The 25256-nt window shown below is 46.0% G+C and overlaps 1 protein-coding gene across 1 annotated transcript in view; it reads right to left on the bottom strand.

The window, feature by feature from the left end:
- Window positions 1–15165: 15165 nt before the first annotated feature.
- The window catches only part of CROT (Carnitine O-octanoyltransferase), a 74507-nt gene continuing 64416 nt past the window's right edge, over window positions 15166–25256 (bottom strand). The window contains exons 13-15 of the mRNA XM_089545972.1: window positions 24984–25077; window positions 18619–18738; window positions 15166–16110 (exon numbers count right to left, since the gene is read on the bottom strand). Of these exons, the coding sequence (XP_089402098.1) occupies window positions 15990–16110; window positions 18619–18738; window positions 24984–25077 (335 nt within the window). The 3' untranslated portion in view covers window positions 15166–15989. The remainder of the gene's footprint in view (window positions 16111–18618; window positions 18739–24983; window positions 25078–25256) is intronic.

Genomic DNA, 25256 nt, shown 5'->3' with positions numbered 1-25256 from the left:
GGTGTTTTTCCTGTGCCCTGGCCACGACACCCTCTATAAAGGAGGTCGTGGCCCTGGCCTGGTTCATTCACGTCGTTGAACCAGGGCCGCCATCACAACCGAAGTCTACTTGTCAAAAGAAAGTGTTGCTAAGGGCTACGTTCCGATCTTTATTCAATTAGAACGCGCTTCTTTATGGAAGCAAAGGAGACAAGCACGTAAACTAGTTGGACTTGTATCATGGGCGTCCGGAAGGAGGGGCAAGGGGGGGCGGTGCCTCCCCCCCCCCTGGAATTACGGATATTATTTATGCACTAGTAGAAAAATTTCAGGGGGGGGGGGGGGCGCTTTGTTGACGTAAAGTGCGGTGAGGCGAAAGCCTTAAATGCGGTGTTCCTGCTTGGGTCACTGATGTGTGGTTAAGATGTTAAGCTTCGCCTCGCAACCGGCCGGGCTGCCAGTGTTATGGACCTTAGGAACATAAACACTTGAGTGCAGTGGGGTCGTGCGGGGACCCTGGGGCGTGCCCCGAATTCCTTGTACAATAAAGTTTTTAGAGCGCAGCTCTTTGGCGTCCGTTCCTGGGTTTCGCGTCGTCGTCGGCGTTGTCGTCGGCCTCGTAACCAGCTCCGCCCCCTTTCATCCGCAGCTGGGGTTGACTCACTATCGGCGTCAGCGGCATCAGTCAGTCGCTGCTATCTCTTCCCTCCTCCTTTATCGTGTTGTCCGCTTGCTGCGCGCGCTTCTGCCCCCATCGTTTGCCGCTGGGTGTACACGCCGCCCGCCTCCCCCCTCTTCCTGCGAGTCTCCGGTTGTCAAAGCGCCGGCTCGAACTTAATTCCTTTCTTCGCTCCTCCTCCAATGCAACCCCTGTGCGGTGGCAAACAGAGAGCCAGATCGGTGGCGGCGGATCTGTATATGTGCACCGCCCGAGCCGAAATTGCCGCTGCCGTGCGCCACTGCGAAATTATCTGCCAGTTCTTTCTGAGCCATGAGCGAGACGACCGATGGAAGTCCTCCGTCTGCTAAAAAAAAAATTCTGTGATAGCGCATACATGTGTTGCTCGATTTCTTTGCCTCAATCTATCGAAAAGGTGAAACAGCTTTGCTGCGCTCAAATTTCGCATTAGGAAGTAACGTAATCGTCGGTAATTTTTTTTTTCTCTCTCTCTCTCTAAGAGTGGAATGCGAGAGCGTCTTGCAACGCTGCCAGTGGTGGCGGTGGTGAAAAAAATGGCTGAGGCTTAGCTAAGGTTAAGCCTAGTCAGATGCGAAGCATATTGATGGCTAGGCTTGGTAAAGTTCCTCGCTTTGTTCTTCAGTTGTTGTAGAACGTTGTCGCCGAGCCGCATATTGAGCACGCCGCTTAGCCAGACGTTCATCCCGCTCTTCATCGGTCTCTGTGGCACGCTGAAGCTTTCGCTTCTCGTTCAAATCAGCCCTGCTTCTAGGCGGCATCTCAACACCTGGCCGCCTCGTAAGTGCCCGGAGAGCTGTTGTTGTGACTGAGAGAAGGATGAAAAGGAAATTGCACGGGCCTGCTACTGGCTCGAGCCAAGCCACCACCGCTGCCACGTGCAGATAGAGGAGAGTTAAAAGATCAGAAGAAGGAGAGAGAGGAAAGGAAAGACGCGCGTCGCAGCAACAACTGCGTCCGCCGGAGCGGACGCTGCTCAGAAAACAGATAAGCGGCCGAAGCCGCGCTCGCCGAAGCGAGAACAGATACACTGACCGGAGATTGTTGTTGTGACTGAGAGAAGGATGAAAAGGAAATTGCACGGGCCTGCCTACTGGCTCGATCCGAGCCACCACCGCTGCCACGTGCAGACAGAGGAGAGTTAAAAGATCAGAGGAAAGAGGAAAAGGAAAGAAAAGACGCGCGTCGCAGCAACAACTGGCGGACGCTGCTCATAAAACAGATAAGCGGCCGAAGCCGCGCTCGCCGAAGCGAGAACAGATGCTCTCACTGCCCGGAGTTGTTGTTGTTGTGACTGAGAGAAGGATGAAAAGGAAATTGCACGGGCCTGCTACTGGCTCTAGCCAAGCCACCACCGCTGCCAACGTGCAGATAGAGGAGAGGTCAGAGATCAGAGGAAAGAGAAAAAGGCAAGAAAAGACGCGCGTCGCAGCAACAACTGCGTCCGCCGGAGCGGACGCTGCTGAAAAAATCAGATAAACGGCCGAAGCCGCGCTCGCCGAAGCGAGATCGCGAGGCAAGCTCAGCTTTATACCGCTGCTGTAGCGTCACGTGGTCAGCTGCAGCGCCTCTGATGTGGAGCCTCCACCGCCGCGGCCGACCGCGCGACCCGGCAGCCCATCTCTCCTCTGCTGTGGCGTCATGTTGTCACGTGGTCAGCCGCCGCGCCTCTGATGTGGAGCCTCCACCGCCGCGGCCGACCGCGCGAGCCGGCAGCCCATCTCTCCTCTGCTGTGACGTCATGTTGTCACGTGGTGTCACGTGGTCACGCTAAAGGTCAATGGTAGCTCCACAGCCGCGCTCGACGGGCTGTAGTGTAGCTCTAGTAATATGCTTCGCATAAAACATTTATAGTGCAATAAATTTTTGCAGAGATATGATTGGGGTAGGCCCTATTGGCCCTTTCCCCTAACAATACTAGGTGGAGCCCCTATTCCGGGGCCCCATTGGTAAGCAACGCCGCCCGCGTCCGGTGAACCAAGGCCTTTTGGGTCTTTAGGTCCTGACAGCCGAGCAGGGCCGCCTCCCAGTCCTCTCTGGTGAGGTTGGGGTTGGGAGGGATAGATGGGTTTGATTGACACGCCCAAACCATGTGGAAGGTATCAGCCACCTCCCCACAGAAGTGGCACGTGCCATCAAAGGATGCGTTGAAATGTTTAAGTACCGCCGGGCACAGTACAGTGTTAGTAAGAATTTTGATGAGGAGGCGCTCGTCAGCGCGATCCAGTCCCTTACAAGGGGCCGGGTAGCGCCGGTGCTCCTCCTTGTAGTAATCGGTGATGTGTTTGAATGTAAGGGCCAGAATGTCTGATTGGGAGTACCCTTCCAAGGACAGGGAGATAGCCCGGGGAGAGAGTGCGCGGGCGGCCTGATCGGCCTGTTCGTTTCCCTGGTGACCGGGGGCCCAAATCAGGTTGCGTGGAGTTGGATCTTCGCATCGGCAGCTATATTCCAATATGCGCCAGGCAAGCGGGGGAGCCCAGCCCAACTCATAGTTCCGACAGGCCCCTCGCGAGTCGGTGATGATGTGTTTCGACTTGGGAGTAGTGAGTCCACAGAACGCCATCGCCCGTTCGGCTCTACGCCTTGCTCGTCGGTAAATTGGTTTTTGAGGAAAGGAAATTATCTGTCTCGCATATATCTCGGTGGACATCTGAACCTCGCCGTAAGGGAAGGGAGGAAGATGTGAGTGAACGAAGACACCGCGTAGTCACTAGACGCGCCTTTGTTCATTCCAAACCATCGAGCTGGCATGGCGGAGTGGCGTGCTCGTCTCGCACTCCGGAGACCCGGGTTCGGTTCCCCAACTCGACCAATTTCCTACTCGGTTTTATGTATTTATCTGGTCTGACTAGAAAGGTTAATTAGGGTAATTGGTTAATTACTCAATTAACTAAACTCAGACTCAATTACTTATGAGCCTCACTATACGATCCCTTTAATTCGTTGCATGGTTACTAGCCAAAGTATGATTGGCCCCGTTTGAAATTCGTGCACTGTAACGTCACGACCATTTCGACCAATTGAAAAGCGTGACATTTCTGTCGACAACTCCTGCTTACAACGATGAGGCATTAAAGACTTCCGCCTTAAAACAACAGCTTGATTAGCACGCTTAGGTGATATTAAGTTATCGGACTTTGCTTATTGAGTTCAATTCTTTGTTCATTAATAAATTCTAATGCTTGTTCTCCAAGCCTAGTACTAATTTGCTGCTTCTAATTTTTGTTTCGTGTGCGCAGTTTAGACCACAAATAGTTCCTTCTTGGTGCTAACCTACCGCCTCCCCCATGCCCGGCCATCGGGTGCACCCCCCTGGAAAAAGTTCTGCGGACGCCCTTGACTTGTATCTGCCTACATGATTTCTACATTTAATACTAGTGTAGGTCAATATAGCTACCGTATTTACTCGCCAATTGGTGGATCCCTAACTTCGGCACGAAGATTTTAGCTGCCAAAATACGATCAACGTGTCCGGCACAGTTTATAGAATATCACTAAGCGATCAGTGCCGTGAGAAACGCGCCACCAAAGCGAGCGCCCAGCGATAAGACCAGCGTAAAGACGCCATATCGCCGCGAAGAGTTGTTTTCGTCTCTGATCTTTACGTCTGCGTTTCGTATATCGCCGGCGCAACACCCTTTGCTTGCGAAGCATGAAGAGACCAGAGCGCTTCTGAAAAATCATCCCTACACTATAAACAGAAAGGAGTAAAAAGTGTAAGCTGTCCTCGAAGTGCTAACGCACTCTTTTATAAAAGCGAGTGTGCTAGATGACATGTTACTCCCTATTTGCTCCCACATGTGTTTTGAGTGTAGAACCACCTAAGGGCCGTTAAGTGCTGCCAACCTCCACAGCCACTTTTCCCCAAATTTGCAAACAAAAGATCCCTAGATTTCCCTAGATACAAAAAAACAATGTTCAATTCTGAAAAAATGTATATTTATGCGTAGTTCAGTAGCAAGTTTTATCATGCAGCTACCCTTTTACCAGACGTTGGTAAGCAAATCATCTGTAAATTTGAAATGAAGGATCTGAAATGAGGAACTTCTAAATGAAGCTACAAGATAAACCGTAGTGCTCCTTGGAAATTGCAAATTAAACGCTCTATATTGTGTTTTTTTTTACTGTATGCGAGATATCTGTAAAAATGCATCGGCATGTAGAATTAACTAATTTTTTTTTCCCTTATGTTGAGCCGGTTTACACTTCAGCCAAAGGATACCACGTACAAAATGCCTGGAGGTCGCTTGAGGAGTGTACAGAAACTAGGACATAAAAGCTGCTTGCTCATTTGCTGCGATTTCTCTACAGGGTGGCTGACGTAACAGTTTGATTGGTTTGGTTTATTGGGGCTTAACGTCCCAAAGCGACTCGGGCTATGAGGGATGCCGTAGTGAAAGGATCCAGAAATTTCGACCACACAGGGTTCTTTAACGTGCACTCGCATCGCACAGTGCACGGGCCTCTAGAATTTCTCCTCCATCGAAATTTGACCGCCGAGGCCGGGATCGAAGCCTCGTCTGTCGGGTCAGCAGGCGAGCGCCATAACCACCGAGCCACTGCTGCCGGTGACCTGGGAATTGTTCCCCTAGTTAGACTATAGCTGAGATTCCCAACCCGGCGCTGCTTTATCAAAGAAATGGCACCCTTGTTCTTTCCTAATTATCAATATAAACATGCAGATATGCTTACTAAATAGGAATTTCACGTCGTGCAGCGAGCTCCAGATACAGCGCGAGGATGGGGCGCGCGTGTTGAGGGAAGGTAGTCGCATGCCAGAACACAGCAGCGGGTGCCACTGGCCACGTCAGGGACCATACAAGTCCGACTATGTCCGTGTAAAGGCTGGTTCACATGCATGCAAGCGACTAAAAATTGAGCAGCGCAGCGCGGCGAAAATTTTTTAACATCGCCACTCTGACTGCTGGAGCTGCCGCGATGGCTCTAAAAAGCTGCGCCGCAACAACAAAGCGTTTTCACTTGCATGTGAAACAGGCTTTACTCGAGCGCGCGGCAGTGTTGTGAGGGCCTCCGTCAGTTGTACAGCAAAAACAACAAAAAGCTGGCACTGTCTTCCCAGTTTGAAAGAGAGAGAAAAAAAAAACTCTCCGAGAAAATGAAATTTCCCTAGAGAAAAAAACAGCGCAGGAACAGGGACACAAGAAAAGAAGACGACGGGACAGGCGCTGACTAGCAACTGAAGGTTTATTGCACAGAACACAAAAAATATACTCTGCAAACAACCAGGAGCACGCATGATCGACGCCAACAACACTGATAAGATGTCAAAATCAGCCATGATGTTCAAGAAACGATATCTCACAGTCGTGAACGAGGACGGATGGGGTGCTTACGCATGTGTCGCGGTTTTTCTGAATATGAAATGCGTTCGTTTACGTTTATGGGGTTTAACGTCCCAAAGCGACTAAGGCTATGAGAGACGCCGTAGTGGAGGGCTCCGAAAATTTCGACCACCTGGGGATCTTTAACGTGCACTGACATCGCACAGTACACGGGCCTCTAGAATTTCTCCTCCAAAGAAATTCAACCGCCGCGGCCGGGATCGAACCCGCGTCTTTCGGGTCAGCAGCCGAGCACACTAACCACTGAGCCACCGCGGCGGCCGAATATGAAATGCTTCGCTAATTTCCTTAGTTAATCTATCTTTGTGATTGTACAAGACCTTTGTGTCGTTAAAAAGTGGAATACATTGTTGGGCAGCAGGCGCGGAGGTGTTATATACTACCACATTCTTTGTAGTGCAAGGCTATAGGTTCGAGGAAGGGGCCCCTTTCAAAGAGGATGTTGTGTTCACGCAGGCGGGAATTTAGGCATCTTCCAGTCTGGCCTCACGTGAAGGGAACCCTGTACACCCTTAGCACAAGGGGCGAACTTTAAATCATGATTTACTTGACACCATTTTTTGTTTGTGTTTGTCTTTTTTGTTTTTCTTCTCTGCTTTCCCTATCAACCCTGGCGCAAATTTTCCCCAGCTTATTAGGTGCTGAAAAAAGCACATCTACCCCATATCTGCGGCCTACCTGCTTTAAACGGTGGGACAACGTGTTTAGTGTCGATGTACAGGACTTATATTTTACTCTCTTCCGCACGATACCCTTCTGCAGTGTGTCAGCAAATGTATAATAGATGCTAACGATGAGGAAGAATTCATTTCAAAATGCGGAATCTCGGTGGGAGCCTTTTTGGAGCTGTTGTCATTTCATCTAAAAGCTACTGTTGTTGAATGGCAAGGCAGACTGTTTACTCAAAAATCGGGGTATGTATTCGGTCAAAAGTGGCTCCGGTACTGAGTAATATTTTTCTTTGTTATGTCGATAAGACCATTGAAAGTAATTTGGGCTCGCGAACAAAACGCGTCTTCAGATGATTACCTTGTTTTTGTTGAGAACGGTGACTGCCAGGGACAGATAGACAGCATTTAAAGGTTTTTGACAATTGCGGACAAGGCTTAAAATTCACCTTTGAAACACCGCAAAAGAATGAGCTACAATTCCTTGATGTTAGATTGCTTTTAAAGCCAGACCATGTGTGCTGGTCTTTCTTTCAGAGGTCAGTGAAACTCTTGCTCAGTTACCGTTCTGGCCATTCCAAGATAGTCAAATGTGATATAGCCGTCTCTTGTTTAGGTTCCGCGATTATCAGTCATGCTATTAGTCAGAGTTTTAGTCAAGCTGAGGTCAGCAGGCTTTCCGGATGATGCTATAATACTGGCATGCAATAAAATACTTAAAAAAATCAAGTCCTCTTCTAGGCACGAGACACCGCGGAGCCTTCAGGTCAGGTTAAAAAGAAATTTGCTGTCGTGCCCGTTCACCAGTTGTCCCACCGTTTAAAGCAGGTAGGCCGCAGATATGGGGTAGATGGGCTTTTTTCAGCACCTAATAAACTGGGAAAAATTTGCGCCAGGGTTGATAGGGAAAGCAGAGAATAAAAACAAAAAAGACAAAAACAAAAACAAAAAAGGGTGTGAAGTAAATCATGATTTAAAGTTCGTCCCTTGTGCTAATTAAGGGTGTGGTGTACAGGGTTCCCTTCACGTGTGGCAAGAACTATATAGGCCAGACGGGAAGATGCCTAAATTCCCGCCTGCGTGAACACAACATCCTCTTTGAAAGGGGCCCCTTCCTCGAACCTAGCCTTGCACTACAAAGAATGTGGTAGTAACACCTCCGCGCCTGCTGCCCAACAATGTATTCCACTTTTTAACGACACAAAGGTCTTATACAATCACAAAGATAGATTAACTAGGGAAATTAGCGAAGCATTTCATATTCAGAAAAACCGTGACACATGCGTAAGCACCCCATCCGTCCTCGTTCATGACTGTGAGATATCGTTTCTTGAACATCAAGGCTGATTTTGACATCTTCAGTGTTGTTGGCGTCGATCATGCGTGCTCCTGGTTGTTTGTAGGGTATATTTTTTGTGTTCCGTGCAGTAAACCTTCAGTTGCTAGTCAGCGCCTGTCTCGTTGTCTTCTTTTCTTGTGTGCCTGTTCCTGCGCAGTTTTTTTCTCAAGATGTACCAACTCGCTCAACTCGCCGTTTTACTGAAATTTCCCTAGATTGTACAAAAAATCCCTTTTCCCCTAAATGACGCCCAAATTCCCTAAATCTAGGGGAAAATCCCTAGGGTTGGCAGCACTGAACAGATCTCCCTCAGCGAGACCATTAGGCTATCGCCGCAGTCAACACGCCTCGTGTTAAACTGCAACACACTCTCGTGCGGTGCATTGGAGAGCGTCGTCTTTATCAACTTCTATCTGCTCTGTCCGGTGGCACTGCCTGCTCATCGTACTCTTTGACGCAGCACAAATCCATGCTTTCGCTCCGATTCGAATGTAGTAAACATTCTCTGAAGTTTTTTTTCGTATAAATGTACTGCATCACAGCTCTGCCGGGGGAACTTCCGTTAACAAGTTTCGGTAGGAATTTTGATGGTAGGAATTTTGATGGTAGTTGAGGTTGTAGGTGTTGCACACATCAAGCCCATCCGTTTGCGTGGCTGTCTTTCGCCCAGCCACGCCAGTGTGCCCTGGCACCTATATGTTGTTGTTAGCCTTGAAAAAGAAAGCACTTGGATCCACTTCAACCTGTCCCCAATATTGTGGCCACCGCGCCATCTGTCCTTGATGCAGTCAGCACTGCTATCACTGTATATTAGTCAGTTAAGACTCGATAGTCATTTGCCGTTACACAATACCCCAGTGGAGTTCGTAATGCTGTTGATGGCGTAGGATTGTGGCTCCAGTGCATTTGTGTTGGTCGTTGGGTGGTTTTCTGGGTCAGCAGTCGAGCGTCATAACCACTGAGCCATCGCGGCGCCTTGTACTGCTAGTACAGCCAGTGTGGTAAAGCATCGCCACTGCTATCGCTACTGCGCTCGCCTGGCCGAGTTTTCCGTACGGCTGTGCTAAACTCTCATTCGGACCAGCATGTCCCTGCATTGTCCCTCATTCGTAGTTGTTTCAACATGAACAATGATTTGCGCATGCACACAACAAATGTTGTTCATAAAAGGCGTCCGATAGCACTTTATTACAAGAAAAATATCTTGCATTTACATATCGGCGAAACGCTTGCATTGATACAGAGATATGGAGGCACACAGCGACAGCCAGCGAGCCCCGCTTTTCTTCTCACGTTTACAGTGCACAACGTTGACCACACAGGAAAAGGCGCGGAGCGCAACATGATTAACGAGAAACAGCATACAAGAACATAGGTTTGAATCTGAACCAATTCACACATTTCTGTTGCCACAGTTTAACTTGGTCCCTTTGGCCACAAGTCAAATGTCAAGAAGATAAATAGCACACCGGGAATCCAATTGCAGCACACGAAGCGCTGGCGAGCTCGAGGCAACTGCGCATGATCACATGCGACGGATCTGCAAATGCGTACTTGCTTCAAGCCCATTACTGGCTGTATAGTTTACTTGTCCGCTACAGCATATGGTCCCAGAATTCCCCGGCAGCACACATGTTATCACCCTTACTTACTTGTTAATGACCAGACCTACAGCTACAAAACCAGGAATAGTGCGAACGAATGCGATGAACATAAAAAAAAGGAGTAAAAAGACGTTCCCACTGAATGACAATGATGCAATAGCACAGGACAGCTCCCTCACAGCCCATGAACAGCTTTGTTACAATAAACTGAACATACAATCCATATACAAAAACAACATGCAGAGAGAGCTAAAGCGCTAGAGAGAGCAACCTTGAGCGAATGTAGCAATTCACTAGCTTGACCCAATGCTAATGTGCTGTGCTGTGATTTCAAAAATGTTGAGTAGCCAGGATGGAATGCTATGCATGTTGCTCGCAAGCTTGTGTCTGATCATGAACAACTTCAGCAGTAGGCGTATGCCCTCGTTTGCATTGACTACTCTTCTGACATTTCAAACTAATGTGCAGTTTTATGTTTTGGTTCAGCAGTATTACGAAACACCAACATATGCACATGCGGTAATGCTTACAGGCTGAGGTTTAAACACAAGAGCCAGCATATGGAGTACTATACCGAGGTTTATACATAGCAGTCAAAGCTGGCGTGCCTGTTAGCACAAGCTAAGTTCACGCCGAAGAAACATTTTGTCAAACAACTAAAGTGAACACAAGCATACTTGGTTGCGAAAAATCTCAAGCGCCACAACTGGCAACCTCTTGCCACATTTTACTCCAGTGAATTATCGAGACTTTGTGAAGTCAGAATGACATGCCACGGTATGATGCGTGGCAGGTGGGGCAAATCACTCCATCTATGCTTAAAAAGTGGTTCACACTAAGTTAAGCACACAAACAGTGAGCGTTTCAGAGCTTCGACTACGATTCCGTATGCTAGCACTTCGTTTTATACCACTCTTTACCGTTCAAACTCTCACCGAGGCTTTGAGAATAAAGAGTCACATGTGGCGGAGTAATGAATGGTTTGATTTGGTTTGGTTTATGGGGTTTAACGTCCCAAAGCGACTAAGGCTATGAGAGACGCCGTAGTGGAGGGCTCCGGAAATTTCGACCACCTGGGGTTCTTTAACGTGCACTGACATCGCACAGTACACGGGCCTCTAGAATTTCACCTCCATCGAAAATCAGCCGCTGTGGCCGGGATTGAACCCACGACTTTCGAGTCAGCAGCCGAGCGCTGTAACCACTGAGCCACCGCGGCGGGGCGACGGCGGAGTAATGAATTTGCCTGTGCACTGCTTATGCAGCTTCCGCATCATTGACTGCTATGTATGAAATGGAGTATAGTGCACCTTGTTAAAGTAGAGTTTTGTGAGCAAATGTAAAATTAAAGAGGCTACAAATACATCTTATTTATAGCGTTGTTACTCGTCTATGCTTAGCCTGCGCCATGGCCTCCAATAGAAACAGACCACAAGGCGACCCACAATAACCTCGAAGAAATGCCTAGTCAGTCTTGCTTCAAGATAACTGATAGCAGGCGATGTACACAGAAAATTTCCATGAGTCCAAACAAACAAACGTTTTCTCCAGTACGCATTTACGGCGCTGCTCAAACTTTCCTTGAATACCACAACATCCTCAGGTTACTTTGTGGCCAAGGTTCTCTAACATAACACCACCACTGCCCTGCTCCCCTTCAAGAAAAAAATCGCTATGCACTTCCAAAAACTCCTGTTTACCTGTCATTTGTGGTGCCACATTGGGAACATTTTGTAAACATGTGTCTGGGACGGGATTCTCGGAATGCAGCCCCATACTAAATACAGTTAAAGCTCTGAAAAAAAAAAAAAAAGGGCAAAGGGAACTGCATGCCATAAAGATTCATAGCCTCAGCCTAAACTTTTTGCACCAGCCACCAATCCAATAAGCCTGAGAAGTCTTCCCGACAAACAGTGAGGCTATGCATGTTTTCTGTAGTGAGTCCAAAGGCCTCAGGATCAACTGGCTTAGTTGTCACCATGAGGGAGCAAGGCTGAAGTATGCAATGTCCATTACAAAAAGACTGTGCGGCAATATCTTACAGAAATTCGGAGCATTGACATGTCATGTGTGGACATGTCTAGGGTAGCGAGTGCAGCGTTTTTTTGGGTCAAAATGTCACATCAAGGCTCTGAAGCATAGGATATACTGCTCCTCCACACATGCAGAAATGCCTTAAGGTGATGTATGACACAGCATGAGTGAGCTATGGCTCGGAAGATACATTTGCACAAAAAAGTGAAAGCCTCGGTAACATTGTGACGCATACTTTACGAGCTAACACATGGCGTATCAACAAGAAAAACAAAACTGGGTGTTTTGCTCTTACCATACCACAATGCGAACTTAAAAGTAGAAATGTAGGTTGGCTGGTTGGTTTATGGGGTTTAACGTCCCAAAGCGACTCAGGCTATGAGAGACGCCGTAGTGGAGGGCTCCGGAATAATTTCGACCACCTGGGGTTCTTTAACGTGCACTGACATCGCACGGTACACGGGCCTCTAGAATTTCTCCCCCAAAGAAATTCGACAGATTTCTAGAATAATTTCGACCACCTGGGGTTCTTTAACGTGCACTGACATCGCACGGTACACGGGCCTCTAGAATTTCTCCCCCAAAGAAATTCGACAGATTTCTAGAGAGACAGAATGCATACTGAGGCTAGTAAAGAGAGGGTGCAGTCCCTTCCTGAACCATTACTGTATCGAAAAAAATAAAGTCAATTACAGTGGACTCCCAATGTTTCAAACTCACTTAATTTGAAAATCTGATTCATTCAAACTGACGCTTGTGTCCTGTAGACCCAAGGTATATTAAAAAGGCTTTCCTTACTTTTCAACTCTGCATAACTCAAACAAATAATTGAAAAAATTTTTCAACGTCTGTCGAGTTGTGAACTGACTGACACGTAAAAGAAAAAAGAAATTTGATAAGTATGCAAGAACCTACAAAAGGGTGGAAGGGATCGCGGAAAGATTTTTTTTAAAACAAATTTAGTTGATTTATTAGAATTTAACGTCCCAAAGCGACTCAGACTATGAGGGACGCCGTAGTGAAGGGCTCCGGAAATTTCAACCACCTGGGGTTCTTTAACATGCACTGACATCGCACAGTACATGGGCGTCTAGAATTTTGCCTCCATCGGAATTCGGCCGCCGCGGACGGGATCGAATCCGCGTCTTTCGGGTCAGCAGCCGAGCACCATAATCACTGAGGCATCGTGGCGTTTTTCTTTTTTAACAAATGTAAGCTGCGTCGCGAAAATTTAGAGAAACTGCAGCTTTCGCTTTGTGTTGCTCTTTATCTGAATACAATTAACATTATGCGGCCAGTCTAGCACCGAAAGAGAAATTTTTCCCATGTTTCGTGCAACAAAGCACCTGCAAGGTATGAAACCAGCGGAGTGAGAAAAGCATATCTAGTCAACAGTAACATCCCAGTCACAAGACAAGCAACACTTCTTCATGTTTGAAATGTCACACAGTATTCTAAAAGTGCAGGGAATCACTTGTAGAGACAATCAGTCAAGTAAAGCATAGCACAGAGGTAGCTACATGACATTTCCGTTTCTTTACACACTTCAGTGTCCACAAGATTGTGTAACACACTCGCAGGCTTGAGCTGAACAGTTCAAGAACTGGGCCCCGAAAATGAATAAGAAGCAGTGATCTAAAAACCTTTCACCAGTTTTCTTAGAGATAAAATAAAAATGACAAAAGGGCACCTCGTTAAAAAATTTTCCTTCATAGGTAAAACCATAGTTCCGTGAGACACAAACTATCCAGCACATAGTGCACACTCCACTCACATAATTCGAGTGTAGCTGTGCTTACATTATGGTAAAACCAATCACATCAAAACCTGCGAGCGACTCTTCAGTGAGCGCTAACTGCTCTATCCTTCAGACTTGCCTTCATAAGAGCTATTCCAGCATGCTTACAGAAAGGGAGAAACACCGGCAGGCTTAATCGCTATGTTTCAATACGCTAAGTCAACAAACTGTCTTTTTCCTCTAAAAGAATGAAAAATATTAAGTAAAAGTAAAGTCCAAATACATTAAGTAAACATGTCATCTCAGTACCCCAGTTTAGCATGACACCCTCTAGCACTCATAATGGCAAAGAGCACCACATGTATAAAGCCTTCCTATTTACAACACATACCCCCAATACCAGCACAGAGCTGCTTCTAACATGCATCTGATTCTTGCTGAGAACAATACCACCAATTAAACGTTTGGTTCTACGATCCCATTGAACGTGCCATAAAGCTTTGGAATACAGGTGCATGTTTGAATCAGATCACCATGACATGCATGCACATTCTGTGCTGCGTTGTCTCATTTCCAATGCACTAAGAGCATGTCAGAAAGCATGCCAAGAACACATCGTTTCATCACACTGCGAGTCTGTCCTTTTACACAAGCATCCCGTGCAAAAGTAAAAGCAGCAGAAACATTTTAACTCACTCGCTAAATTCCATTCCATTGGTATTAGGGGGTTTATGCAGACCATTACACAATCAAGTTTTGGAAGGTCAATTCCATATACAGTCAAATCCACTTATAACAATACTGAAGTGCCATGGAAATACCATTGTTATAACCAATAATTGTTATAACAGGGTTGTGCCGAAAATACCATAGAACACATGCAAAAGCTGACGGTGCCGTGAGTGACCATTGTTATAGCCGATATATTGTTATAACCGGTATTGTTATAAGTGGGTATGACTGTATAAGATCACTTGCACAAGGAAGCTAAAATGACCTGCATAAAGAATCTACCTACCATATTCACTTGCACCCGCCTGTTTTGTATTTTAAACGTGTTAAAAATAAACTGTAATTACTCCCTATCATCATAAGTGAGACTTCTTATGGCACTCACAGAACAGAAAAAAAAAAAGGTTTGAAAATGCAGTTGAGCCATTACTAAATATGAGCACAACAAAAAATATAATACACTAGAAAGCAGAAAGAAATTTTTGACACGAGGGCACAAGCATAATGCAAGTAATTTTGTCCCAGGTGAAACAAAAACGCTACTGCATGTTGCATTTGTCTTTTCACTGGATTGTATACCTTTGGCAGTCTGCAAGGTTTATTACAAGCTCGATAAATATAAACTGCTTCACTGCAAGCTAAACCGGGTGGCAGCAGGTTAGAAGGCTTCCGCTGCTATTACATCAACTAACCGGCTTCAACATGCCTAAATGCACTTTTCCGAAGGAGGCAGTGACAGTTGCTAAGCCTTTTCCCCTTCTATGCTTCCAGGTATAAAAACAGCACCTTCCTGACTGCAAGCTCTTGTGCTCCTCCAATCGGGGAAATCCCCTTTGAGAATCTTCACCCACAGAAGAACCTTACTAAGAGGGGACGAGGGCCTTAAAATTGATCTTTTTATTTATGGTTAGAATCTCACAAAATTTTGCACACAGATGTGTTTTTCTCTTCTGATTCCAAAAATGTAGTCATAATTGAGCTGGTGGTCTTAGATAAAAAGTTATCTTAAATTTTAGAGTGTGATTAGGCAACTTCTTACACAGGTTTAATGAACTTTCTCATTGCATTTTGTTGCTTTTAATTACATGAATTGATAGCCAGGGAATGACATTCTTACTTTTTTTGTTTAAGCCACATATAAACAGCAATTTACAATTAGCTTAACGAGTTGCAGTGTCAAATACTGCAACCTTTTACTCTCGACATAGTATATCCGGATGACATGCCTTTAGAGAAAAACGAAGAATGTCACCGGGTATGGGAACTCTCTGGCTATCAACTCATGCAATTAAAAGCAACAAATTGCAATGGCAAAGTTCATTAAAGCTGCATAAGAAATTACCTAATTACATTCTAGACCTTTGTAAGATTTAAGACCACCAGCTCAGTTATGATTACGTATTTGGAATCAGAAGAGAAAACGCATCAGTTTGCAAAATTTCATGAGAATCTAGTCATAAATAATACCCTCGTCCCCCTTTAAAACAGAAAGTTGTCGGACTGTACACCTTCTCCCTCGCCTGTATAAACACCACACCTGAATACATTTGTGTTTTGCGCTGCTTGTAGAAATACAGAGTACAGATCGCTGGGGTAAAAAAAGGTTATTGATACAAATACCTACCTAATAAAAGAAATTGGCTAGAACGAACAACATAAAAAAGATGAAGGGGGAAGAAAAGCAATAACAGCACGATCACAGTGACAAGGAGGATCCACTCAGCAGCATGCGACCCTTGGTCTTCGGCTGGTCTACACTGGGCAGTGCACGCGGCTCATCCAAAGCATTATAATATAATATATGTATTGTGTGGTCTCTTCGCTATCTCCCATCAGAGCTTGGCTGAGAGCAGCAAGCCCTGTAAGTCAAACAGGGCCTGCACGATGTGCTGATACAACGCCTGAGTGTCAGTCTCACTGCTCTCCTTGAAGGCTGATAAGGCAAAGATGATCCTGTTAAGAGAAGGAGAAGGAGAGATAAGAAGGCAACGTTTCGCTTTGATGAAGACGATAAGGACACAAAATCAAAGCTGGGACTCTACGTGTAAACAATAACTGAAATGTACTCCCTTGAGTGTACTCTGTCGAGTAGTTCGATAAGCTACTCCCTTGAAAGGAGTGTATTGAGTGTACTCTATTAAGCCGCGTTCTTCAATAGGTACTCTCCTAAAGGCAGTACACTTCCAAGAGTACTCTGCTGAGTTGTTCAATAAGTTACTTCCTTTACAGGAGTGTACTCCTTGAGTGTACTCTATTAATGGGTTCTTCAATAGGTACTCTCCTAAAGGCAGTGCACTTACAAGAGTACTCTGCTGAGTTGTTCGATTAGCTACTCCCTTGAAAGGGGCGTATTCCTTGAGTGTACTCTATTAAGCTGGGTTCTTCAATAGGTACTCTCCTAAAGGCAGTGCACTTCCAAGAGTACTCTGCTGAGTTGTTTGATAAGCTACTCCCTTGAAAGGGGCATATTCCTTGAGTGTACTCTATTGAGCTGGGTTCTTCAATAGGTACGCTCATAAAGGCAGTGCACTTCCAAGGGTACTCTGCTGAGTTGCTCGATAAGCTACTCCCTTGAAAGGGGTGTATTCCTTGAGTGTACTCTATTAAGCTGGGTTCCTTAATAAGGGAATCCCCTAACGGCAGTGTACTTCCAAGAGTACTTCGTTGAGTTGCTTCATAAGCTACTCCATTTACAGGAGTGTACTCCTTTCAGCGTACCACTCCATTCACCCGAGTGTTTTGATAAGGCACTTCCTCTGAAGTGAGTACACTCCCTTCGAGTAGTGCTTTGTTGAGTTGTTTGTTTGATATTCCCTTGAAGGAAGTGTGCTCCCCTGAGTCCACCCTTTTAAGCAGAGTACTTTGACCAGCTGAAAAGCTAAAGGACCTTTGCACTGTTTTAAGACAATAATAGAGAGTTTTAACAGAGTGGGTTTACTGTCCGCTCCGCTCGCAGTTCTCAGCGGAGCGTCGCGCAAGAGTAGAGTTTTAGCGCTGCATCTCCTCACGGTCTTCCCCGTCCGCTCAAGCGAGGCACCTTGTTGCGCCTCCTAGTGGTGGTAACTGGACTTGCCAGAAAATAGTTTCAAGTAAGCCTCTCTGATTGTTTACGTTTGCTGTATGCTTTTTGGTAACAGCAATGCTTTGGAGTGAAGTTTTCGTATTACGAAAAATTGAGAGGTCTTCCACTGCGACAGCCAAGTCAAGACCACGCAAGCCATCCCTCTCAGCGTGCGCGTGTACGCATTTGTAGCGTTGTCTGGAGGATGCATTCATCCTCTATACGTGCGAACGTCGATCGTGATCGAGTTGCGTTCGCAAGTCATCCGACACCGCCTGCAACCTGTTCGCCATGCCGAAAAGTGCTGCAAGACCTGCTCCTGTTGTCACAAAAGCAGCGCTGGTGGCTGCCATGTTGAATGTCTACGTTTGGTTCGGCTAGCATGAGCCCAGAAGGCTTTGCGCGAGGCCCGCTTGGCTCGCGCAGGAGCGAGTCCGAGGAGCCGTTCCGCTCGCGCGCTCCCTCCTGAGCATTTCGCGCATGCGCAGTAGCTCTCCCGCTAGCTCGCTGAGCGGAGTGAGCGCACAAACCCGCTCAGCTAAAACTCTCTAATGAAAAGATTTAGTTAACACAAACTCCGGCAGTGCTGCATTGCCTAGCTATCCATAGTACTGAATGGCTGATTGCTACTACAGATAGCTGAAAGCTTGAATGAGCAGTTGAGTATGCACAGCCATTCCTCCAGCCCGACAGGAGCAGTGGTGCACTGCAAATGCCTTGGCATGAGGGGGACACTACGTTGTTTAAATTAGCCAAGTTTCTTACGAACATGACTGTCAGATGTCCTTCTGGTAATGAAACATTGCTAGATGTCTTCCAGGTTAAAGGAGGGCAACTTTTGCCACAACACCGAGTGTTCACAACTATCAAGGAAGTGATCACAGGCATTACGTGGGGTAGTTCAACATCTCCTTCTGAACTGCTGAATAAACGTCTCCTAGCAAACTCTTCATCTACGTGTGTTACTCCCGGTTTAGTAATGGTGCTTAAATGCCCTTGCGCAGCTTGATGCTCAGAGTGCCTCAGTGAACTGAACCCCTAACAATCACATATGTCTGTGATGCTTGTCTCAAAGGGACCTTACTACCCAATTTTTAGCTGGAGGTAGACCTAACTACAAATAGGCTCAATGCACACAAATAGTTATTGACAGCCATAAGAGTGCACTATGTATTCATCCCCACCACTGTTACCCGACTTCGTAGTCCATTTTCTTCATGGCTCAGTACTTGACATGCACTCCAGAAGCAGCACTGGCTCTTGGAGCAGCAGGCTCAGAAATAAAAGACAATGTTCAACTCTAGAGTGCTAAGCCACTCTTTCCTTTGGTATCATATGACCGGAGAGGACTAATTATCGATCGAAACTTTTGGCAGAAACATCAGTGAATGCCTACTCACTTGTTCTCTTCGATGCTGTAAAATACACCATAGCCATCTGTACACATTGGAGCCACACAGCCAATGAGAGGCGTGTAGCCATTGCAGCTGGTAGACAGAATGAAGTTCCCATTGCCACCACTGTGGGTGGAAAAAGAAATAAAGAAAAATATATGAGCCCTTTACAAGCAACCAGTGGCAGTAGCACATTGTGGTCTTTCGTCCTTCAAGAAGGCATGTGCATTAGACAGTGCAAGTTACGACATCCCTCACTGTTCTTTTCATACTGGCACCACTAATGCCCTATCCTTGTACCATGTCCTGTGTTACATGTCTTTTCATTATTTCATCAATATTTCTTGCACTTTGCACCCCTTGCAATGTTTTCTGGTCTACAAGTTGCACCTAAGTACAAGGCACACCCAGCTTCATATGGCAGTTTTTCCAAGAAAATCACATATAAGCCACATCAGTGTATAAGACACACCGTTTCAACAGTTCATTCAGTCATCACAACAAAGACGAGCTAAGGATCCCTTCATTAGGGATTGCGAGAAAGCACACATTTGTGGCAGCTATGCCACAAGTCTGTTTTTGGTTTGATTATGTGGAGTTTAACGTCCTAAAGCAACTTGGGCTATGAGGGATACCATAGAGCACTGGAAATTTTGATCACCTGGGGTTCTTTAATGAGCAGTGGCATAGCACAGGATACGGGCCTCAAGAATTTGGCCTCCATCGAAATGCGACCGCCGCGGCTGGGATCAAACCCGCATCTGTAGGGTCAGCAGCCGAGCGCCGTAACCACTGAGCCACCGCGGCGGCACCGCAAGTCTGCCTTTATTGCGGTGTTCATTGTCAGAAGTGCTTTGCACCTTTGTGCCAGGCCCAGATAATTTTGTCGCTCATGTCGAACTGCCTCCATGCATCCTTGTTCCCATTGCAGATTCAACGACATGCAAGTTGCAGTTTACATCATAGCACCTGAGCCTTTCAAGTGGTGTCATGTTGAGTGAGAAGAACACATTACACATGCGAGCAGAAAACAAGTGACACATATGAAAGTGACACCAGTGAAACTTGCAAGGGTGGATGTTAATATTCTACCCATTAGGAAACATTTAAAAAAAAACTGATATTTTCATCTTTTATACATCAATCTTTTTTTTTTAAATGTAGTCACTAGACACAGCATAAGATTACACATGGAGCCACATAATTTTTTGTCACGCCACATAGTGGTGACGGCAGTCTGGTAGTCAGGAAGACTGTGAAAGACTTCCAAAAGAAACTCCTTATTCGGCTGATTTCTGACCACAAAGAACTGAATGATGTGGCGGCAGTGATAGCAACAAGCTTGGTGGTTGTCGCGGGACAGACTGCCTGCTGCTCTGAACCGCGCTCAATTTAAAGCTGGCAAGGAACCCTTGAGATAAGGCACTAAAGCAACACCAACATGGAAGCAGTTGCACATGACTGCAATCAATTGAGATAAGTCTGTTCACATCCCGTGTCACAAGCAAATAAAAAGTCACATACCATCGGCTCTGAGTGCAAACAAACAATAAGCACAAAGGTTCGTGGTAACAGGATGCACTGGTTCAAATTCAGAAAGAAAGTGTGACTTATACCCCAGAAGATATCATAGTTATATCCGATTCACCATGCTCAGTGTGCCTTGTTTTATTTTCAATGCGAAAGCATTATGTGGCTCACTTTCAAGGTCGTGTCTGCAGAACGTGTACGCAAAAATTTTGCCCGCAAAAAACGACACCATGTGACGTCAGAAGTCATTTCATTCCAAGTCACGCGATTGGTGTAATATGTAGTGACAGGACACTTGCGAGTGGCGTAATGTGTTGTGATGAAGATGATGTCACATTAGGCAATGCAAAGGCTAATTAGTTCAATTAACATCATTACCGCAAAGGCTAATTAGTGTAATTCGTGATGACATCATATAAAAGTGACGTGATACCAAGACACATGACAACAATGCAATGTAACCATGCCTTATAAAGTCACGTGACAACGACTAATACCCCTGCCAGACGAGAAAGTTTAGTGTCATTTTCAACGAGTGACACTCGCCTGTAGTGTCATTCGCATCGTGTCACACGATGAACTTTAATGACACTCGCTGCTGAACGCACTCAGCAAGAAGTGAGTTTGGGGAACGCACTTCACTTTTCCCGAGGGGCGAAGTGTATAGCCTTGGTAGCAGCGTTTCCAAATTAGAATACAACGTCGGCAATAAAAATGGCGTTTTATTGAACGCAGCTAATTTTTTTTTGCCCTCTTGTTCATGTAAACTTATTTGCATTGCCATTAAATATATACCGTAAAAATCCGCGTATAATACGAGGTTTTTTTCCCATAATTAGCGTCCTAAATTTCCGCCTCGTACTATTTGCGGATCCAAAGAAAAATTTTCGAAGTTGCTCGAAGTTTTGGTTTCGTTTTTGCGGCGTGGCTACGGCTTGGCTTCGCTATTGGCGTGTGGCTACGGCTTGGCTTCGTTACTCTCGACACACGACGTCACGGCGTCGTTTCTTTGTTGATCCGTTGGGTGCGCCGGGGGGTCGCGGTGTGCCGTGTGCCTGTTGACAACGCACGTGCTAGCATGTAAGGCACGCTTCATTAAGTAGATATTGTTTTGGGGAGCATGATGTCAGGGTCTCAAAAACAGTACTTGGCTGCTTTCAAGCGAAAAGTGATTTTAGCTGTGGAGAACATCGGCAACGGTGCGGCCGGGAGGCAGTTTGGTGTCATCGAAGGAAGCATTCGTGGATGGCCAGCCACGACAGAAAGAAGCCCTTTTCGCGTGCAGCGGAATGCGACGAAGCTTTCGCGGCCACTTGATGGTTGTGTAAACAAACCGTTCAAGGACGCAGTCAAGCGGTGCTACGCAGAGTGGATGCGCTCAGGTGAGCCTGCAGTGACGCCAACCGAGCAGCTGAAGCGGGCTTAAGAAGAGCGGCATCTCGAACGCCCTCGATGGCACGGAAGATGAGTACATTTGGGATGATTTGTCAGACAAAGAAATGTCCGAAGAAAGTGCTACTGAAGAAGAAAGTGATTGAAGTGGAGTGCGGATTGCGATTTGAATAAATGTCTTTTGTGCATGAGCTTGCGTCACTCGTACTATATGCAGGTAAAACTTTTTTTTTCCCATTTCGCGTCTCTAAAACTTCACCTCGTATTATATTCGGGTTCGTATTATACTCGGGTTTTTACGGTATACTGCACATATTCCGACATTCTTGTTTTCAGCTGCAATAATTTTTTAGGCAGCCGCAGCAGTGTGGCTATGGCGGCTAGCATGGTGACCGTAGCAACCATCTGCAACCGTTTCGGTGTGACGGTGCAACAGTGCAGTGTTTGCAATCCAAGGAGGCGCTCGAATACGCATGTATGTCGCCACCACTTTTTGCCAATCAGATTGTGTCAGCTGCGCAGAAACATTATCTCCGTGGGTCGCCATGATGCTTCAAAAAGTGAAGTACTGCTCCTGGCTTGTCTCGTCTTGCGAAGCCTTTTTTGTAATCGCCAATATTGCACAAAGCTCCTTGATAATCATAAAAAATTGCTTGCAGTTTGGAATCTACTGTACATTAACTGTACATTAAAGGTTTGAAGCGCGAAAAGTAATATTTTTTGTGCCTTACTTGAAAAGCCATCGTCACCACCATCAATTCCGAATGACACTTTATTTTTCCATGTAGCAGCACTCCCCGAAAGTGTCACTCATTCTGGAGAAGTGCACTTCGTGAAAGTGTCACTAAACTTGCCCGTGTGACAGGGGTATTAATGTGATGTCATACCAAGTCACGTGAGAGACTGACTGCAGAGTTCAGGCCATGTGACAAGTAAGCTACATGCCCCAATCCCCCAATCCATGTATTTGTCCATGAAACAACAGCCATGGCATCAATGGCTGACCTTAGTGTGGTGGCAGTATACCCGACTACATTCGCACCGGAATTATGAGCAACCATTCGTCGTACAGCGTTCCGGGTGGCGTCATAGCATTTTTCTTTGCATACAGCTCACATGTTTTAAAAATTGGAGGCTAGCTTGCAACAGGAGTTCGGACAGATGACATATGCACCTTCAGCTGGATGCTTAAAGGGACAGTGAGGAGAGCTCTATTAATATTTTTTTTATAGCAAAATCAGATAGTTTGGCATTTCATGGCTTTGTTGCCACTTGGCCGGCAGCGAAAGATGCATTTATTTCAAAGAAATTTGGATTCGAAGTTGAAAAAGTTTTTCCCGCCGCTCTGATCCAAACTTGGGATTCTCTTATGACGACACAGGACTAAGTGACGTGAAACATGACGTGCGCATGACGTAACGCAGACTCCGTGATTTCTGGCGGCCAGCAGTGCGGCCCAGCAGCAGCCGAAAAGAAAGCTACCACCGGCCGCACGTTGAAGGCATCTATCGGCTGTTGCGGCCGTCGCTTCGTTTACGTTTGCACTGACTGTTTTGCCAGCGTTACAATCGATCCCGTTCTCGAAGTCGTCAACGAAGTTCTCGCAAATAGACACCTTTAGAATACCGTGTGCCTTGTTACCGTTAGCGGAATACCGGGAGCCCGCCTACCGCTGTGAGCAGGCGCGAATTAGTCCCAATGCTGCAGGAGCGCGCGTAGCTGCCGGGTACGTGGCGTCATCTGGCGACGTCAAGGAGATTTGCGCATGCATTGGCTGAGCCTCAGTGATTCGTGGCTCTCGTGTCCCAGTGTTACTAGAACCATTGGCTCTAGCAACACTGTTTTGTCCTATGACGTCATCACGCGTGTACTTGCGAGTTTGGCCTGTGGCGGCGATACCTGTATTTTGGTTCTTGCTCTTTTCTACGTTACAAGAGCTTTGTTGTCAGTATGAGTGGCGTTTTTGTAATCAGGAGCTGGTGTTCTGTCAATGCAAGTCAACTTCAATTTCTCCTCAGTGTCCCTTTAACCCCTTAACCGTTTTGGACGAGCTGTGCTCGTCCTTGCCAAGCCGTCCCCAAACCGTTTTGGACGACTGTAGCTCGTCCTCTCTGAATACGTTCTTCTCTTCCTCGTTTCGGACGAGCGGTGCTCGTGTGTGGCTTAGATGACATTTTGCTCGACAGATGGCAGCACCGACATGTTAATTTCGTTTTCTTCTACCGCATAAACGTTTTTTTTTCGTATGGCAACCTGGGTTTTAAAAATGGCATCCGGCGGAGGCGACGCGTGTTTTGCTGGCCCGTCTTCTCGGAAATGACGCTCTTCTTCGTCGTAATCTTCTTCAGACGATGGTGACTGAGACACCGAAGTGTACATTGTTTCAGGGAGCGAGGACGACAGTGCTGCCGTTGTGCTTATCAGTTCTTCCGATGAAGAAGTAGACAGCTCAGAAGCGAACTTTGCGAGTGCGCGTCAGTGCATGCAGGTCAACGTCAGTAACATCCCTACATGACGCCCTCGGTTTCCTTTTCTTGCAGTTCCCAGTAAGATGTTCACTATAAGCTTGCCTGATGACTTCCTTGAATATATTTATCGCTCATTACCAGCAGGAAGTTGGTTTTCCATAATGTCAGAAATAATAAACTTGAATATGCTAATTTGACTTCGTTTTTGCTTCAGATATTTTTTGAAGATTGAATTCGTGCTTTTTATTGCAATAATATTCGAAATCAGGAATAAAAAAAATAAGCAGTTTTGTTTAGAAATTCGTTGATATAACAAAACGGTGAAGGGGTTAAGGTGTGATTGAGGTGTCCACCAAGATGTGGAGATGTGAGGGCTACTGCACTCTTTCCTTTGCTCAAAAAACTTCTTTCCCTCAAAAGAAAGCAAGTACCATTATAATGATACCCATTTCTCTCTAAGTCCTTTCACTCTCGCTTTCTCTCATGCAGCAGACAGGTATGGAACTGGCAGCAGATACCAGCCTTTCATTTTTCCCTTTTGCATTCTCTCCCATGGTTCCTAATGTTAAAATGTAATTCCAGAATTCACTGCTGAGACAATGTACACCCCAAGGCCCATTTTAATGATTATCAATAGAGAATGACACCAAGGCATGAATAAAAAAACTGCCACTAACCGAGCTGCTTTCTTTCTGCAAGTTCTACAAGTTTGCACTAAACTGTGCCTCTACTTCAAAAACTTGGGCTAGTGTAATGTGACATATAGAGCAAATGCCATAAATTCCTGCTTTAAATAGCTGCAGTGCACTAAACATGCAATTTGATGATCAAAATTCCTTTCCACAAGCCATAAATTCTCGCCAAAAAGCAACAACAGCAGGCAACAGAAGCAACATTCTTCAACTGGCAGTACAACAACAAAATAACATGGTAAGGGCAACTTTGTTTGCAACCAGGTTTAGCTCAAGGGCTTAAACTGACCTCTTGATAAATGCAGGGTCCATAAAAAACTCCGGGATGGGCAAACCCTCTTCCACAGCCGTGAGTGCGAGGCCCATTAAATGACGGTCACACCCTGTACAAAAAGGAGCAAGAAAAAAATTAATGAATTGATTACTCCACTGTTCACTTAATAACACTGTCTCTATTTGCTGGATTAAAAAAAGCAACTATGCACTGTTGTTTATTTCAGGACTACCATACCTGACAAGCAGAAATGTGTGAAACATGAATGAAAAATAAGCTTTGTATACA

Source organism: Amblyomma mixtum, chromosome 5 (assembly GCF_055824585.1).
Source record: "Amblyomma mixtum isolate Tamu chromosome 5, ASM5582458v1, whole genome shotgun sequence".
NCBI classification, from domain to species: domain Eukaryota; kingdom Metazoa; phylum Arthropoda; class Arachnida; order Ixodida; family Ixodidae; genus Amblyomma; species Amblyomma mixtum.
This window is presented reverse-complemented; position numbering and strand designations above follow the sequence as displayed.